Consider the following 18423-nt stretch of genomic DNA (forward strand, 5'->3'; position numbering starts at 1 on the left):
GTTATTGATGAGGAGAGGTAGTTTTGTAAGGCAGGAAAACTCAGAAGAGATGAGTCTTCACTAGCTTCTTGAAGGTTGAGAGGGATGCCCCTGCTCTTGTACCAACTGGTAGCTTATTCCACCATTGAGGGACAATTGACAATACAATTCATTTTTTTCTTCTTAATTTGAGTGAGAGTTGCCTATAGGCCAGAAATTACAGTTCTTTCATGTTAAGACTGCGTACTGGTACTGGACATGCATTATGGCTCATGCCACACACTACACATGAAGACCAACTTAAAACAAAATGCTTTATTTGTCTTTCCAGCAGACTGCACCAAGGCAAGCATACCATTACATCTAAACTCACTAATCAGTTACAGCTCGTCTTCCAATGATCTAACCAAGTCAAATATAATATTTGGGTTGGTTGATCCACCATGTTTGTGTTTAATAAAATCACCTCGGCAGTGTTCTTCATTAGCCTAATATAAAATATTTTTTAAAAGATGCAGGTACCCTTCAAATAAAAGGATCCCTGTGCCATACCTATTCATTAATTTTTCTTTTCATTTCTGTAAAAATTTTAAAGTTACTGTAGACATGACAGGGATGGGCATGACCTGGCAGCTTCATTGTCCGTTTCACTGGTCCTCCTCCTCTGTAACTCGGCTTCCTCATTGCAACCGACCGCACCACAATAACATCTGGAACTCTTGGGCTCATGTTTCCAAGAAAAAAGAGGCATGAGGAAATCTGCCCAACCCTGCTTTCCCATTCAGGCTCGGAGACACTAGCTTGAACATCTTTCACACTGCCCGCCCCCCAACTCATGTCCACAGTGAGCAGTATTGAAGCTGAGAGTCTAGTGTAAATTGCACAGCTCGTTTAGAAGCCAGTTCTTCTGCAACCTGCTGCTGTCCGGATCCACCTGTAGCCAGGCAAAGTTGCATCCTCCTCAAAGACAGGCAGGATGATGCACACTCAGGTCCGGGTCAGGAAAGTGCTGGCTGGGCCTCCCTTACTCCCTATGACTCTTGAAAGCGTCTCCTGATGCGCTCTCCCTAAACCGACACACACATGACATGGCAAGCAAAAAGTCATCTATAAATAGCCTTGCACAGCATTTACAAAGTGTAGTAACGGTATGACATTGAGAAATGTCAATCCTGACTTGACTGAGAAAGTTAAACCCCTGCCTTGTGTGAAAGGCAAACCACTTTCCAGCTGGTAAAAAGCACAAAAAGACCAGAGGTACATTCATCAGTTGATAAGAGAATTCACATTACAGATGGAAAGGCAGTGAACACATCACAGAATGGTTACTTTCTGTGGAGATGTGTGGATTGACAGACACCCCTGCTGATGGCTTAAGGTTTGTCATGTCACATTTCATGTGAAACTGCCAAACATTAAAATTATATCGGGGCCGGAAAAGCCGTAAATGGCCCTCGAGACCTAGGTTCCCCACTGTTTGTTTAGCAGCACACGTACAGTTGCAGTACATGTCAGACAGAAGCATGACGCGTCACTTACCATCCACTTAAACGAGGTGCAGTGTCAGGTGTGCCCCCATTCTGCCCACCCGTGCCTAAGGAGGTCAAAAACCTACTGGTTAATTAAAACGCACAGAATGAACACCTTGTCACCGTGCCCAAATTCAAAACAAGACATAGGAAGACACATTTGTTCATCTGTAACCACCACAGACAGTTTTGCAAAACAATTTCACGTTTCTTTAACGTATTGTTTGATATTAGACAAATCCATGTGATCAAGATGCGCTCCAGGTAAAAATCTGCCATATCGATGTATTTAGTATCACTAGTAGTGGGCCACAAGCTTTACCCTGTCTCTGACAGTGACATAGGCTACAATTTAGCTAACTAGCGTTAGCTTGCTACAGTGGGTTGGATTTGCTGTTCTTACCTTGTCGATAATACATGTCGTTAACAGTATTTCCATACACCTTCCAAGCGAAATGGATAGCGATGAGACTTAAAATGAGCCAACTGAACAATATTTTAAACACTGCCACCCTCATATCATTTGCCATCCAGTCATCCACAAACTCCGACAGAAACGACACGAACCCCTCGACTATTCGAGATAAAAACTCAAAATCCCAAGGCTCGTCCATTCTAAAAGATGATTTCCTTATGACAGTAAACACTACTAGGTTGAACTTGAAATCGCTGGGCTGAAGGTGTCAAACAAACGCAACTGACAACATAACATGTTTCACCATTGCTGCTGCTCTCCTTTGCAGCTGAGTGATTAGCTAGCTGCTGTCTCCTTCCTTCATGTCAACAACGAGCGTGTAGATGTCTGTATTTCTCGTAAACAGATTCGCTAATATTTCACCAAAACTACTTTCAAGATTTACTCGAGTTCGAGGTGAATGCTACTTAAGACCGTCAAAATTATCCACACTGCGTTACACACATAATAATAATAATAATAATAATAAAACAGACAATATTACGCATTTCTAAATTGTATGCATTATTTTCTGAATTGTTTCTAGTTTGGCCAGCAGCTGCTTTTTCTTCTATGCTTGGTTACAGGGGTGGGGAACCTGTCTCGAGGGCCGTTTCTGGCCCTTGCCTTGTGGCCGTTTTATGCGCCCCCCGATATAATTTTGATGTTATGCAGGTTCACATGAAATAGGCCTATGATTTTGTAAAGAATTCTTATAAATTACATTTGCAATATATGTTAGCCTATATTCAGGGGACCTAGAGAAGGGGCCTGTTTTAAAGGTGGCTAGCTGCCTTAAATAGATAGGCCGAAAGTGCAGGGGGAAATCCTGGTGTGTGTGTTATAGGCCTACGGCCCTCAGAGGACTTTTATGGCCCTTGGAGGAATTTGTGGCCCCTCGAATGAAAAGGGTTCCCCACCACTGGTTTATGCACAGCTCGGCATACTAATGGGAGCAACTGTATCGCACGCATATCGTCACGTGGCCACGAATTGCCGAGCTCAATTGTGCATATTTATGTAGGCCTACCGGTATTTATTGTAATTTGGCAACCAGTCTTGTTTAGGCGGTATGGGTCGAGATCTTTATGCGTTTGACATTAGTTAACAATTCATTTTCTGTCGTCAGTGATGTCATCACGAGGTAACAAGCAGTGAGCAAGGGACGAGAGTCCGCTTATTGGAATTCGGCCGCGGACTCCTGCTCCTTCACTTGCCTGCTTGTGGCCTTGTGATGATGTCCCTGACGACAGAAGTGTATTTCAATATCTCGCAAAAGCGCAATTCTAATGTAATTTTCTCATTTGCAATCAGGATAGTGAATGGAGAATAGTCCCTCAAAAAATATTGTGGCTAAGCTGACAGTGGAGAAACTTTATTGTTTTATCCAGAGGCGGGGTGTCATAAACCCGAATCCACAAGCACAACGTTACTCCCCTATATTGTCTTTGACAAGCACAGACCAAGGATGGGAGTCCGCATATTGGAAATATCCCCATGTCTAGCCTGGCAAACCAGACTAAATGTGAGATTAAATGTGAATATTTAGTCTGGCCCCGATCAATGAGACATCGGAAGATTGTTGATTGGAACAACCCGTTGTTTTTCAAAATGTGTCTGTGCCTCTTCGCCAATGCTTTGTCGTCTCTCCCTCAAAACCCCATAGGCCTATGCTTTGCATCCAAAGATTCAAAACAAATCAAAACTAATCTCCTGCATTGTGATTGGTCTGCCAGTTTAAGGAGTCGGGCTAGTTTACTAGGCTACCCCATGAGTGCATTTTAATATGAGACCTTGCCTCCTCCACTTGCCTCCTCCACTTGCTTCTCGTCATGATGACATCACTGACAACAGCATTATATTTCAATATCTTGCAAAAGCTCAATTGTAAAGTCTTTTTCTCATTTGCAATTGGGATGGTGAATGAAAAACAGTCCCTCAAAAGTTGTTGTGGCGAGGCTGACAGCTGGGAAACTTTATCGTTTTCTTCACGGAGGAGGGGCCAGGAGGCGGGACGAGGAGACAAGCACAAGTGGAGGAGGCAAGGTCACATATTGGGATGCACCCCATGTCTGCAATACGTCAAACTTTTTCCTGACCTCTAGTGATCTTAAGAGGTCATTGAACTTTGGGGCTTAAAGGAACAGTCCACCCTGTTTTGGATTTTTCTTCTCAGTGTGTTCAGTACTTTAGTAAGTGCTAGAATAGCTTAATCACTGGAAGTGGATAGACCATTAGCATTAAGCACTTAATTGATCACTGGACGGAATTATAGCCGTTTCGCACTATGGTGAATTTTACATGGATTTTAAAGAGTTTTACAAGTACATTTGATGATGTTTTGTTTGGTCCAGACTTCCATTGCTACACTTACAATGGCTATACCTATAAACTAGGCAATGGAAACACCAGGGCTTAACTACATATGAGCAATTTCCTAAAATGAGGTGGCCTGTTCCTTTCAGTGTCCCAGCAGAACCCTTTCTGAGCTTCGTAGGCTGAACTAAGTAATAACAGTAAAACACTGTAATAACATGGTCTGGGGAAGGCCCCCATTTGTAAATATTGGGATGTTGAATTCATTTTTCCTCACAACAAAAAATAGGGCCATGACCTTTGACCTCTGATACCTTCAAGGTGAAACATGAAACTTGAATGAATGAAATGAATTGTGGGTTTGTTTTTGTTATGGTTGTTTTTTCTTTCTTTCAAATATTTTATTTCATCGTCCAAAATGGAATATGAACTGATGCTTTTTTGGGACTCCCAGAGCAGGGAAGCTTTTCATTGTATATATATGTTTCATATATATACACATGACAAATAAAATATCTTGTATCTTGTATGCTAACATTCTTCCGCCAAACTCTGCTAGTTCCATTAGCCTAGACATGCATGTAACTACACGAAACAAATAGACAGGACCAAACAAGACAAACCAAAAATGAGCTGCCGGTCCATATGCATTTCACTTTTTCCTGTAAGGGGCCACCATGACAATATGTTACAGGTGCGCTTCCTCTGCTTCCTTTCAGAAAACATCATCAGACATCTGGCAACGACATGCGACAGTGCACTGCAGTTTTTTGAAGTTGCAGTTCTTTCCACCAAACAATAACCTTTTACGCTGTGGTACAACGGCATGCAACAACATTGAATGATAATAGTTTGAGGCACAAAAGGAAGGGAAGTGGGAAATGGCAAAAGAGCATCTTTCTCAATTCGCCAACGCATAGTTCCTAGTGCAGGCGGTGCAGGTCTTTGTTGATACTGTTGGAGCCATGACAGCTCATACATATTAATACAGCACTGAAGATGTGCAAACACTTGCAGCCATATTGTTGGAGGAAAAGCCATCTATCAACTAATTCTGTTGGAGAAGAAGAAATAGGTCTCGTTCATGTGCTGCATTGCACACATTTGCCATGATGCTCAATGTATTTGGAAGCTCATTTTGACACGACACCCATGCATAGAACTGTTGATGACCTTTAGATGACCTGCAAGGTCAAACTGAGAACACATCCACAAGTTGTCAGGGGTCGACTCTGTACATTTACATCTATTTACATCCTAAAATATACTCATATTGTAGGCTACTGATGGACATACAGTGGGTATCATTATTTCCTTTGAGACAATGAAATAAGCTAATTCATGTCTTTGAGCCAAACCCCTATTATTGTTACCAAACAAGAATAACTAAGCCTCAAGCCTCAAGCCTCAATCTAAAGTCTATTGACAAAATGTCATGTACATGTCAAGGTTTTTTCAGGGAAGTTCGGCAAAATAGCTCTTTAAACGTTGCGCTAAATTATGAAACTGGCTCACAAATTCATCTACTTCATGGTCGCTCTAGTATATTTTTTTGGTTTAATATGTGTATTGACTAATTGTTTAGTCTGTCTGGCATGGGAGTGATTCATAGTATTTCAGTATGTCAACTCATCCCTTCAAGTTTGTAGAACCTCTTGTGCTGTAGAAATCCCTTTGATGAGTTTAGTTTGAAGTGATGTGTGTCGTTCAGGGGATCAAGTTATACCATACAGTAGTGTTTTGTAAAGGGATTTAGGGTTCTTTTCATGTAGACCTTAAAAAAGGTGTTACGGTATACCATAGAAGGATTCTGCAGATCCTTTTTTTTTTAATTGTTAACATTCCGGTCAGGCTTAATCTATGTTCACAAATGTCCTTTTTACACATCGGTTCTGCATAATTCTAACACATTTATTAATGTGTGTGATAATGGTTTAAGTACTGTTGTTTTCTATTACTAAACATACTTCAGTTGTGGTATTACATTAATGATGCGAATAAGGGTAATAATAAGTTAAGGGTTATTTGTACCAGTACAAATCTACAGAAATCCCATGATACAATCAACGTTTTCAGCCAGAAAAATAAGTTATTGAAGGAAAAAATGTTTCCATGACAGGTACAGTAGGTGGGAAAGCTACATGACAGAAAAGCTTCATGACAGACACGACTTCCTCTGTCTCATCAGAGTGTTCTCAGTGTTTGCTGCAATGACGTGGAGTGGGGGACCCCGGTTTCTCTGTCTGCTCTTATGGATATTAATGATGAACACACACTCTGTAATATCTAAATGTGGTGCAGGTGAAGTATGAATATTGGATAAACTTTTTAAGTTTAAGTTTTAGGTAACACTTATGAATAATGTTCACATGTTAGTTATACATGCTAAATACATGCATTGTAAATCCACTGTACATTGTAAGTGACGTATAGGACACGTGTTAAGCAAAATCAATAATTTATTAGGCATTTATTAACACATTTCTTTTTTGTTACCAATACGATATTTATTATTGATAAAATCATAATGAGGACCCTATTAGGCCCTTGATTTTGCACGTCTTATAAGTCACTTGTACACAGGCCGTAATTAGGCATGTATTAATGGCTTAAGTGTGAATCCTATTCTTAAGTGTCACCATGTTTCATTAGCTTTGGTAGAACAGCAATTGAATTCAAACAGATGGAATGATGCTGAGTTGAAAATGTATGTCCAGGCCAGTATCGCACACTCTCAAATGGATGTCAACCCTGTCCAGATGGAGAATACAAAACTGATGAAGGACCAGGACATTGTACAGTTTGCAATCAATGCTTTGAAGGTAAGGCCCTTGTATATTAGGCAACATTTTTTTTTTTGCAAATATTTAATTTAGTCATGATATTCATTGACATACTTTAGGTTTGTGTAATGAATGTGATGATAGGCAGAGGAAATGGAGAAGACCCAGCTATGGTTCTTCTGAGAAAATGTTGCATTCTATGTAATTCCTTCCATCTGACTTTCCATAATTAAAATCAATCCTGTAAAATTTTAGGTTCCAAAGAAGTATCTCCGTGTGAAAGGCACCAAAATATAAAATGCCAGTGCCTTGAAGGATTCACTCCTCGTAATACACGGGAAAGTAGATGTGACTGTGGCATTGGATATGGAGTCGATGCAACAGGTAAGTCAATGATGTCTTGTTGAGGTAGATAACATGTTGGAGCTCTGTGTACGTATATCTGATGATTAGGGAAAAACAAAGACATGTTTCATTTATAGCAACATTTTTGAACCAAACTCCCATGGTTGATTTCCAATTTACTTGTGTTGATTGTAATGCTAAATGAGAGGCACTACCAGTAATCTAATTGAGAAACATTTCTATTTTGCAATTTCCTCAAAAGTCCCGACGGAGATAAAATGTGTGAAATGTCAGGATGGCTACTTCAACAAGGACGAAGATGGAACATCACCGTGTCACAAATGGACAGAGTATGTTGACTTTTTATCTTTTTTCCCCCGAATTGTTTAAAGAGGATAAAGATTTATTTGACTGACAACTATTTCTTATCGTTTCCCAACCAGTTGTGAGTTACTTGGTGTGAGGAGGAAAGGGAACGCCACATCTGATGTCATTTGCAATGCCGCTCCACCTGCTCTTATGGATCTGAATACCCAGCGCATACCCGTCGCTACCACCGTAACAGCTGCTTCATTAAACCATTCCATCACTACCAAATCGAGCCCTACCCAGTCCCCCATCAGAAACTGCCCAGAAACTGCCCCACCAAAGTCCTCAGCACCTAATCCACACAGTGGTGAGTGAACATGCCTCAGTACCCCAAGTGCATGATTTTGACTTCGGCAGCATTGAAAATTAATCCATTCATGCTTTTATTTGCAGGTCTGGCAGGTCTGGCTGGTCTCGGCACTGCATTTTCGCTCGTGCTGATAGCCTGTTTAGTCTTGATTTTCAAGCTGTCTTTTGACTTGTGCCTAAAACGATTTAAGAAGCAGATAGTCCAAAAAGGTATGTATACATGCTCAAACAGTATCTGCTGTGTTCCCCCATTTTATCTATTTGTCAATGTACGTGGATCTTGGCAGTCTTGGGAGTCTTACCCTTCCTGATCTTCCATCTTCTACTGTCTGCTCAACTGCTAAAACATTTGAGTAAATGTGACGATATGGGGAAATTTAGACTGGCATTGTGACTATAATTGATCACATTGACATGCACCTACAATGGGAGCAGTAGTTCAAGCATTTAGTTTCTGCATCTGACGCTTTTCCTGCGTAGTCCCCTCACTAATCCCTCTTTTGGCTCCATCTCTCTTCCTCTCAGACTCCCTGTGTAGGAAACCAGTGGAGGAGAGCGGTGACAAGAGCAGCTCTTCTCTGGTCAGCTCCACCGAGTCGGACTCGCAGACTCTTGAGGATGTGTAGTAGCAGAAACAGCACAATATGTACAGTATGATCCCAGTAACTATTTAGTTAGTTCTTTTTTGGACAGTAAGTGGCATATTGCCCGAAAGGATGTGGTGAATATTTCAACCTAATGCCATTAGATTCTATAGCCTATTTAACCCATTTAAGCCACCTGCAAAAAGCCGCCTGCTGAATGCCTAAGCCTATTTTGAGAAAAGGTAACATCAGCCTTTAAGAACCTAATTGTCTCAGCCTCCAAAACACATAAAAACGTGAAATATTTGCATTTAAAAGGGATCCTCATCATGCATTAGGATGGCTTCATTCAGCTCAAACATGCCCATACTTTTAATAAAAGAACTGAAATCTCACTGAAAAGTCACTTCAGGCTCCTCGGTCAATGCCGCGTATGGCAGCTTCAGGCTTAAATGGGTTAATGGACATTGCTTCTTTTCCATTCATTTCAATTGGTCGTATTACTATATAGAATCTCTTGACAACGGGATTCCTCCACTACCACATTTTGTGACCAAGCCAAATATGCATCTCTTTTCATACTTTGTGTGTGTCACACGACCAAAAGAAGATACAAAACAAATGGCAAAAGCCCTTCCACCCACTGAATTTGTTTGTTTTCTGATCTTGCATTGTATTATTTCGCATGGGAGACCACCAAGTATCATTTCACAGCTGTGGTCTCAGTTTCACTTTTTTTCTTTCCTCGTCACACAATTTCATTCATTGACTTTTTATGCTGACTGCATGTGAATACTGCAATAACCCTTTCCCTTTTTGACAAAACCCTGAGATGATTTTATTGTTTGATCTGGTATTTTAGACTGTGACAATATACATTTTTTTTGAATGTTCAAAAGCCTCTTAACCCCTTAATGCGCGCCGTACCTCCAGTAGCACGCTGTAATAGTCACTGAAATGTAACTACCATAGCACTACAATACTATGACACAACACAGGCCCTTTGGTAATGCACCACAACTTGGTCATTACCATACTGGTAACAACAAATGTATAAAGCCGCGTCTTAAGGGGTTAAACAGATACATATAATTGTACAATCGTCTCTTTTATAAAGAGGGTAAAAACTATAATACAAGTATGTATCTATGATTGCAGTAAATAAGATATACTTTATATTTTGATTGTCATGTTCTGTATGATCCTATTGATGTTATCTGCACATATTTGAATACAAGCGCTCTATGATAAAGATCATGGACTTATCTTGAACACAAAAATACGCCTTCATTGTGTCCCATGTGTGGGTGCAGCATTGAGCAGCTGAAAGGAGAGAGAGAGAGAGAGAGAGAGAGAGAGAGAGAGAGAGAGAGAGAGAGAGAGAGAGAGGAGCATTTCTCAACAATGGTTTAATAAAGGGGTTTTCCCCTCCCTCCGGAAACAACCACGACACAACGTTCTCTGTCTCTGTCTCTCTCTTCTTTGTCTTTAAGCATATTACCACCTCAGAACAAAAGAACTGTCAGAATTAACAGAAAAAGATGACACTGTTGTTGACTTAAACTCTTATATCTGTTTCATCATTTCCCCTGATGAATGTGATATTCTTTCACTGGAGTGATGACATATACAGTATTATTGTCATTGGTTGTCAGTGTTGAACGCAGATTGAAACCATGAAATGTGAATATTGTTTCTCATTGTATTAATTTGGGGAGATCTAGTGCTTGGATATGCAGTAGCCTATATTTAGAACTATACTGTAAGTTAGGATTGTTTTATCACTTTGGATACTGATGATTATAAAGTAAATCATAACCTCTGTCTTGCTACTTTTACATGTTGTAGAAATAAATGTACTCATTAGGAATTGATGAGCAGCAATTTTGCTAAACATTTTATGAGACTGATTTTGAGCCACAGTCAAGACTACATAACACCTACTCACCATTTACAGGCCATTGCTGACCCTCCTTCCTAAACAGTAGGGCCTACCTCCAGTTCAATCTATTCTCAGTTAGTTGCGCATTCTATAACTTTCTGCTTTTATCTGAGAATTGCCCTGCATACTCTTCATTTCTCAAAGGTTTGTGCTGCTCTCAGACAAGATCACTTCCTGGAAGAGAAGACTCGAGCATGAGGTAGTGCAACTGGGACTGAAGTGAGCAATAGCTGCTACCTGAAAGTGGAGCCAACTCACAACACTTTTCCATTTACCCGAAATGAAATCGGGGTAACCAAGGTTATGCTTCCACCAGTTCATAGCAAGGAAGCTCTTTTTTGTCATTCTCTCCATGTTATTATATTAAATCTTAATGGTGCAATGTACAGACATGATCTGGCTTTACCCTGCAAATGCCTGGTTGTGAGTAGTAGAAGCAACTACCCATGTGAGGTTCAAAATAATTAAGTAGTCATATTAAGAGAGGCAGGTGAATAGTTCATTTTCTATATGTGAGCCAACACTTTATGTGAATAACTATACTGGTATTTTACAGTAGTCATGTCATAGTCATACCATAGTCATGTCCTATACAGGGAACATGCAATACACTTTTAATTAACGGGACGGCCCTATAGGTCATATATTTGCACTGAGTGCTTATAGATTGTATTCTATGGAAGTGCTAGGTCATACTAAGTCAGTGGTTCTGAACCTTTTTTGAACAAATGCCCGCTTGACCTCATCAGAAGCCTAACAATGCCACCCTTGGTATTGAAATGAGTATTTCAATGTTTGTATACATCAATTGTGATATTCTCTTCACATACACTATTTTTAGTCACACTTTATACTTCACGCTGGCGTCATACATATGGCATAACTGTGTCATAATAGTGTTAAAACATTGTAATGACACAGCCGTGGACTGGTCATAAACATAATGTCAATGTGATAAATGTTTTATGGTCATGAAAAGTTTTCCTGGTTAGGGCTGTCTTTACCATAAACGAAAATGTTTATGACATTAACATTGCATTATTACACTGTTATGACACTGTTATGTCATATGGTGGACACCAGCGTCAAGTTAAATTGTGCCTTTTTTGTTGCGGCTGTGCTCTTGAAATAACTTACTTGAATAACAAGTGCTTGAAATAACTAGGCCTACATCTAGCTGATTAACTCTGCGAAGAAAAAAAACTTTGCTGTAAGCCGTCAGGACATTCAGTTATTCTCGTCTCTCAGAAGTCTACCTTAGACCTGTACTTGCAGAAAGACAGGAAGTTTGTGGTGTATGCAGTGCACCCGAGTCCTTTCGGGAAACCGTTTTTGGCTTCTTTTTTTTCCAGTTTGCTTTCAGTCTTTCAAAGAAACTGTCCTCAACCACTTATGATTTATTTGAGTCATCTGCATTCCATAGAAATGCAAATCTGAAGTACGATACTTCATGTTTTGACCCTCCTGTTATAAGGGTTGTGGATACACTATCTTTTCTGTGCCACCTATTGTTCAATTTTCAAATGAATCAATGACAAAGAACATCCCTGACATCATCACATTATTTGACACGGCACCTCCATGCCATATAAGGAGCTTTTAAACACACCATTTTGTCCATCTCTCATGTATACCTATTTCCATTACATGCTCACATTTTTCATTTCTCATGCTTCACATTTTCTCTAGAATAACATTTTCAGATGAGGCTGATGATTTCCAGCCCAAAAAATTCTCAAAACCCGCCTGGAAGCACTAAATCCCGCCCAATTCTATTTATTTCTATCGCCAAAAATTGGGCGTTTTTTTCTCCAAAATCCATTTATTCGGACACACGGCCATCCAAAGCAGCCCAATTGGTCGGGAAACCGCAGAATCTGGCAACACTGAATTTGGTTCCGCCTTGTGTAACTGAGGTGATCGTGCGCTAGTACGCCACTCATAATTTGTGTAGACCTATGGTTTACTTGACAAACGGGAATAGGCCTATTTGTCACCTGCACGCACAACAAATAGCCTAAAGAGGGGCTGGCGACCTGAAATGAGATGTTCATGAGGTGCCAGTCGGCATGCCAAAGTGCCGAAACCTCATTAGAAAAAAAACTTGTGTCTGTGATTCACTGCACCTCACTTCCTCTTCATGACAATAAGGAAAGATAATGCAGAAGGGGCAAAACTTGGAACATGACAGTTGTAGGCTAAAGGAATAACACAAAGTCAGTGAGGTGATGCTGACTGGCGTTGCTTTTAATAACAGCAGGGTGGCCTGCAAAGTTCTTCCGACAATTGTCAAAGTCTCAAACGTGCGTTGAAAAAAATTCTCACATATACATTGGTTTGTGTGCTTTGATACAGAATGCGCGAGCAGCCAGGGATCCCAAAATGCTAAGTGGCTAGGTGTTTAACATTGGAAGTTGCATTGGACCAGTGTGGTGAGTGGTTAAAAGCTGCTTTGTAGAGTTGGCGCGTGTGACCTCTCACTCAAACGCTGATGGCTGACATGGAGGCTGACGATGGAGATTCACTTAACTCAGAGGAGATCAACATAGCTGTTCTTCCTCTAACCCAGTGCACCATTTGCACATCTAGAGGCAGAAGACGCTGATTGTTAAAAAAGTAACTTTTTACTTTTACTCAAAGTACATTTCAAATTATTTACTTTTTACTTAAGTAGATTTTTTGACTGGTAAATTTACTCGTACTTGAGTACTTCAACAGAGTAACAGTACTTGTACTTGAGTACAATATTTTAGTACTCTTTCCACCTCTGGAATTGATTCATATGCTTTGTAAATTAAGTTATATCGTTTCACTCCAATCACACGTGAGGACACGCTTGAGTGACGGCAGTTTCCAAACAATCGAGGCTGCCTCCGATCGCGAAATAAACCCCGCCTTGTCAGCAGTGGCTAACGCTTCGCAACACAATATAGCATTTTTTAGGGAACATGGCAAAGAATTCCGAGCGACATAATAGTATGTTCTTCTTTGGGTGTCACCGACAATACAGTGTGCGAGTAAGTGCATAAAACCGCAAGCCGACGAGACAACAGGCTCTTGTCATACACTGTGCAGGGCTCCAATGGGACTGCTGATGATAAACACCTAGCCACCTGGCTGCGTACGCATTCAACTGTGTACAAACAGCCGGAACCTATGTATTCTCCCATAGAATTTGCAACTCTGATAAATTAAATAGAGATGCTGTGTCTTTAACTGTGTCTTTAATTTACAAACCGGATTTCAAAAAAGTTGGGACACTTGTTATTTTGTGAATAAAAACAAAATGCTGTCATTTTTAAAACATTCAATCCATTAATAAGACAGAGTATTGTGCAAAGACAATTGTGGTTTTAAAGGAACACTGAGTGAGATTTTTAGTTGTTTATTTCCAGAATTCATGCTGCCCATTCACTAATGTTACCTTTTTCATGAATACTTACCACCAGCATCAAATTCTAAGTATTCATTATGACTGGAAAAATTGCACTTTTCATACATGAAAAGGGGGATCTTCTCCATCGTCCGCCATTTTGAATGTCCAAAAATAGCCATTTTTAGCTGCAAAAATGACTGTGCTTGGACCATACTTGAAAATATTTGTTTATTACTTAGTAAACTTTCATGTAAACATCAAATTTGGCAATAGGCAGCCCAGTTTCAATGAGCACCATAGTTGCAGTACCTTTTTTTGACCATTCCCTGCACAGTGTCCCTTTAAGGAAAACATTTACTCATATAACACTTCACACACGCAACAAATCTCAAAACAGTTGGGATAGGGCCAATAAATGCTGGCGAAGTTGGACAAGACTAAATACAAGATGAAGGAAGACACTTAACAAATGACTTGAATTAGTTACATGATTGTAGTCTATTAGTGCTGTGTCGGTCGCGAACGATGCGTCGGTCATGAACGAGCCCGTTCTAAGAGCTGTCTCTTTGAAGTGAACAACGGGAACCGGCTCCGATTCGGTCGTCTGGTGCCTCAATGTCTGTCCCCCTCCCTCTTGTTGCGCATATGCTCTGCAATTTCCAAGTAGCTGATGATTAATTTTCACTTGCCGGTACGGGAATTTGTTTGTGTGAAATCAGCAAATAATTGGCCAATGTAACCCCTGCCTAATAGGCATAGGCAGGGGTTACAGACAGTAGTCTAGGAGCAGAAACACAACAGGAGCAGACCAGAAGCTAAGGGAGAAATACGGAGCCGATCGGAGAACCAAAAGAACCGCATCTCAGAAAAGAGTCCCATCGCACAGTTCTTTTTGTCCGCATTGTTGCAGATTTAGCAACTTTAGGACGTTTCTGGCGACAAAAAACTAATATGGCGACTTCAGCAACATTTTGGTGAATCTGGTGACTTTTACCAATTCATCTTATTAGTGACAAAATCATTGTTTTTCTTCATAATTGCAACTCTGAGCCATCATCAGATATGTTTCCCACGATTGAGCTTGTTAGCTCTGATCTCTAAAAAGTAGCTAGCACTGCCTTTTTGCATTGTGAACATTGCCATGTAGGTAATTTGCTATGACCAGTGTGGTGGGCAATCGTCATTCCGACATACCGTCATTCAGACATGACGCCATTCTGCCAGTTTTGTACCACCATTCCGACATTTTAATATCACCATTCCGACACTTGTGGGTAGCTGTCCATGCTCGTGGTGCTTATCTCATTGAATGCCATGAACTTGAAAACGCGCCTTTTCAGAATGTATGGCACAGTGCCAAAGACTTGATATCAAGTTAATTGCGTTATTTTATGGGGGCGGGGCCTAAAACGTTGATCTGGCTTGTTTAAAAAAAATTACAGTTGTAATCACAAGAGAACTCAAACTGTGGATGGTGTGTGAGCAGTGTGTGGTGTTTGAGCAGAGTGAGTGTGTGGATACTGTATGTGATCATTTAACCTTGTTTCAAAGAAGAAATTATTCTACTTCTTTGATCTCTAGTTTAAAACACAATTCTTGGGTTGCAGTTACGTCAGCACCCCCCATCACAGGAGCGCGCAAATTTGCATTCAAAAATATTTTTTTTCGACCAAATACAGAATATTTTGAATTAGACCTCAAGACATATTATTTTAAAATCTGAGAACCTCAGCTTTCCATGAGTGAAAACGGTATGTTCCAGCTTCTACCAATTTGAAGGTAGCCTACTTTAAGTGTGGGGTTACTTGTCTAAAGATGGCGTTTTGTTTCCCTGGAAGCGGAGATGAAGTCAGAGAGACTGGATAAATCTCTGACGACGCGATTTATGTTACGCATGTGCTATTTGACTCGGTTTTGCACTATTATGGATGAATTTCTAATCTTGATATGTTAATGGACATTCTATGCGAGTTTCATAATGTGTTTTTATGTGATATCGGAGTAAATTTGTAAACAGCCCGTCTGGGATTTGTTAAACTAGCTAGTCTGCTAGTTAGCTAGCAAGTGCTAGGTCTCCATCAGTGATGCGCGGGCTGACCCGAAGTCAGCCGGCGCTTGCAGTTAACCGCGGTCGACCGCAGGCACGGGTTATGAAATAATATTTTTAATGATATTCGGGTCGGTTGCGGTCGGTCAGGACCTTTGAAATGATGCCGAATGTTATAGTAGGCTATAGCCTTTAGGCGATGCCTAAATTGTCGAAATAGAATAGGCTACTGTAGGCCTAGCCTATAATGTCCAAATTGTTATTCCCTTGGAATGCAGTGCTCATTCGAGTAATTTAGCCAATAGTGGAAGAAGGTCACAGGCACCTTCACAGTGACTCCTGAAGTTATTGGATTGGCCAAACGAAATAATGGGGCTGTTTATTAGCCATAATAGCTACTATTGTCACTATTGGAAGACTTTCCATCTTTCTCCCTAACCAAGTCACACACGCGCGCGCACGGGAAAGGGAAGCGGAGATGGTGCGCAGATGAGACTCATACCTAATGAAAGCTAGGTAGCAATTCCCAAGTTCCCAACTATCCTAATATGCGAAAACACTGTAATTGACTCTCGCCTCAAACCCCACGGTTTAAGAAACGTTTGTTTGCTGGCGGAGATTCTCCTTCATCCAGTTTAGTGTCAGTCAACTGACACACGATTTGGCTGTTAGTTATTATCCTATCTGGCTGCTTGTGTGATGCGTTTCAAAACTTTTCTTCATAGTGGCGCAATGTAAATGCCATGTTTTTGAAGCATAGCCTACGAGTTGGTGCACGAGTTTGAAAATATTTTTCTGAAAGAACGACACGCATTTCTCTCTGTTCATTCGGCAAGCGGTTCTTGGTTGGAACTCCATTGACTTGGCGATTCTAATCTTCTCTGCTCATCGGCGCCGCGCCTCTCGCGCAGTGCGCTGGTCAGATTCAGCAAAGCAAGTGAGATGCGGTGCCAGAGATTCATTTAAAATTTGTTCAAGTTCAAGTAGATTTTATTTGTCCCAGTTGGGCAATTGTTTTGCAGCAGTAGTAGCACACAGACACACACACACACACATACATTTCCATAATACATTTTAAGAACACATAATAGGTAAAGGATAAGGGATTAAAAATAATAAATAGTGCATGAATAAACACATTTTATCTTAGGAGTTGCACAGAGTAAGATTTAAAAGGATAGAAGTGCTATGGAGGAGTGAGATTCACAGTATAAAAGACCGGGGGGCAATTGCTATTCCGACATGCCGCTATTCCAACACTTTTTAGGGGTTAGGGTTAGGGATGTCGGAATAGCGGCATGTAGGAATAGCGGCGGACGGTGGAAAACGTGTCGGTATTCCGACAAGACATTAACGTCGGAATAGCGACATGTCGGAATAGCGCCACAAAACCTAAAAGACCTGCCTAAAAGATAAATACACATATAAATACACACCTGACCTAAGGCTATCTGTGCTTCTTAGTGGAATTAAGCAGCTGGATGGCAGAGGGTATAAAAGAGTTCTTGTATCTGTTAGTCCGGGCTGGTGGATATTTAAAACGGGAACCAGAGCAGGCACGTGCACAGCATAGTTGCCCACGGTGCCCGAGCAACGGCCCTTTTGCCCACATTGGCTGATATTGCCCTTCCAAGGGAGGGGAAAATAATATGGCAATTATAATTTCATATTTCAATATCATTTGATTTCTTTATAATTCATAATTTTGATTGAAGTTTTGTACAATAACGACTTAAGTCAGTCATACAAATTCATAAGACCCGTCGAGAATGGGCACGAGCGATGTGAGGTAGAACGCCTACGCAACAACTCCGGTGGGGAGGGAGAAGGCACGCGACAGGCGCTTGAGCGCCTATAAGAGACACGAAAGATTTTGAAGATGCCTGGGTGTCGGCTAGAGCCCTACACACAGTCTACATATTAGGGTACAAAATATGCTCACAATCAACCTCTCTAATACAATGTTGAGTTTAGAACTTTTAGTTATCATACATCTGACAGCCAGCCAGCGCCACGGATAGGTAGCAAAAAAAAAAAAACGACAGCCAGCTGTAGATATGCCTCGGAAAAAAAGGCTAAGATTTCATGTTTCAACTGATTTGCTTTGCAATTCGTATTTTTGATTGAAGCTTCCTAAATTAAGTTTTCAAATTCAGATTCACCTGCACCTCGAGAGATAGGCAAAGGGAGGGGCAGCATGTGCGTTGCGGGGGGCACGCGCAGCTCTACATGGGAGGGAGGGGGGAGCATGCGACCAGGGCAGAGACGCAAAATATGTCGAAGATGTCGTGGGAGTAGAGCGACTGCCCTGACGGTCTGAGGTGAGCTGGAAACATAGCAGACTACACACAGTATTAAACTACTTGATCACAATTAATGTCTCTTAAAGC

The 18423-nt window shown here is 40.8% G+C and overlaps 1 protein-coding gene across 1 annotated transcript; it reads right to left on the reverse strand.

Annotated features, from left to right (window-relative positions):
* Positions 1 to 279: 279 nt before the first annotated feature.
* On the reverse strand, positions 280 to 2303 carry tcta (T cell leukemia translocation altered). Its single transcript, XM_063216468.1, has 3 exons — positions 1912 to 2303; positions 1519 to 1573; positions 280 to 1046 (listed from the first exon to the last, which is right to left on the reverse strand). Exons 1-3 carry the CDS (start codon positions 2120 to 2122, stop codon positions 1004 to 1006), a joined length of 309 nt encoding a protein of 102 aa, XP_063072538.1. The 5' UTR covers positions 2123 to 2303; the 3' UTR covers positions 280 to 1003.
* Between the last annotated feature and the right edge of the window lie 16120 nt (positions 2304 to 18423).

This window comes from Engraulis encrasicolus, chromosome 14 (genome assembly GCF_034702125.1).
Source record: "Engraulis encrasicolus isolate BLACKSEA-1 chromosome 14, IST_EnEncr_1.0, whole genome shotgun sequence".
In the NCBI taxonomy this organism is placed as follows: Eukaryota; Metazoa; Chordata; class Actinopteri; order Clupeiformes; family Engraulidae; genus Engraulis; species Engraulis encrasicolus.

Coding starts and splice junctions, on each gene's coding strand:
- tcta (XM_063216468.1), bottom strand. CDS start 2,122: ATGGACGAGCCTTGGGATTTTGAGTTTTTATCTCGAATAGTCGAGGGG. Junction 1,574..1,911: donor CGACATGTATTATCGACAAG/GTAAGAACAGCA, acceptor TGACCTCCTTAG/GCACGGGTGGGCAGAATGGG. Junction 1,047..1,518: donor GCACCTCGTTTAAGTGGATG/GTAAGTGACGCG, acceptor GTGTCGGTTTAG/GGAGAGCGCATCAGGAGACG.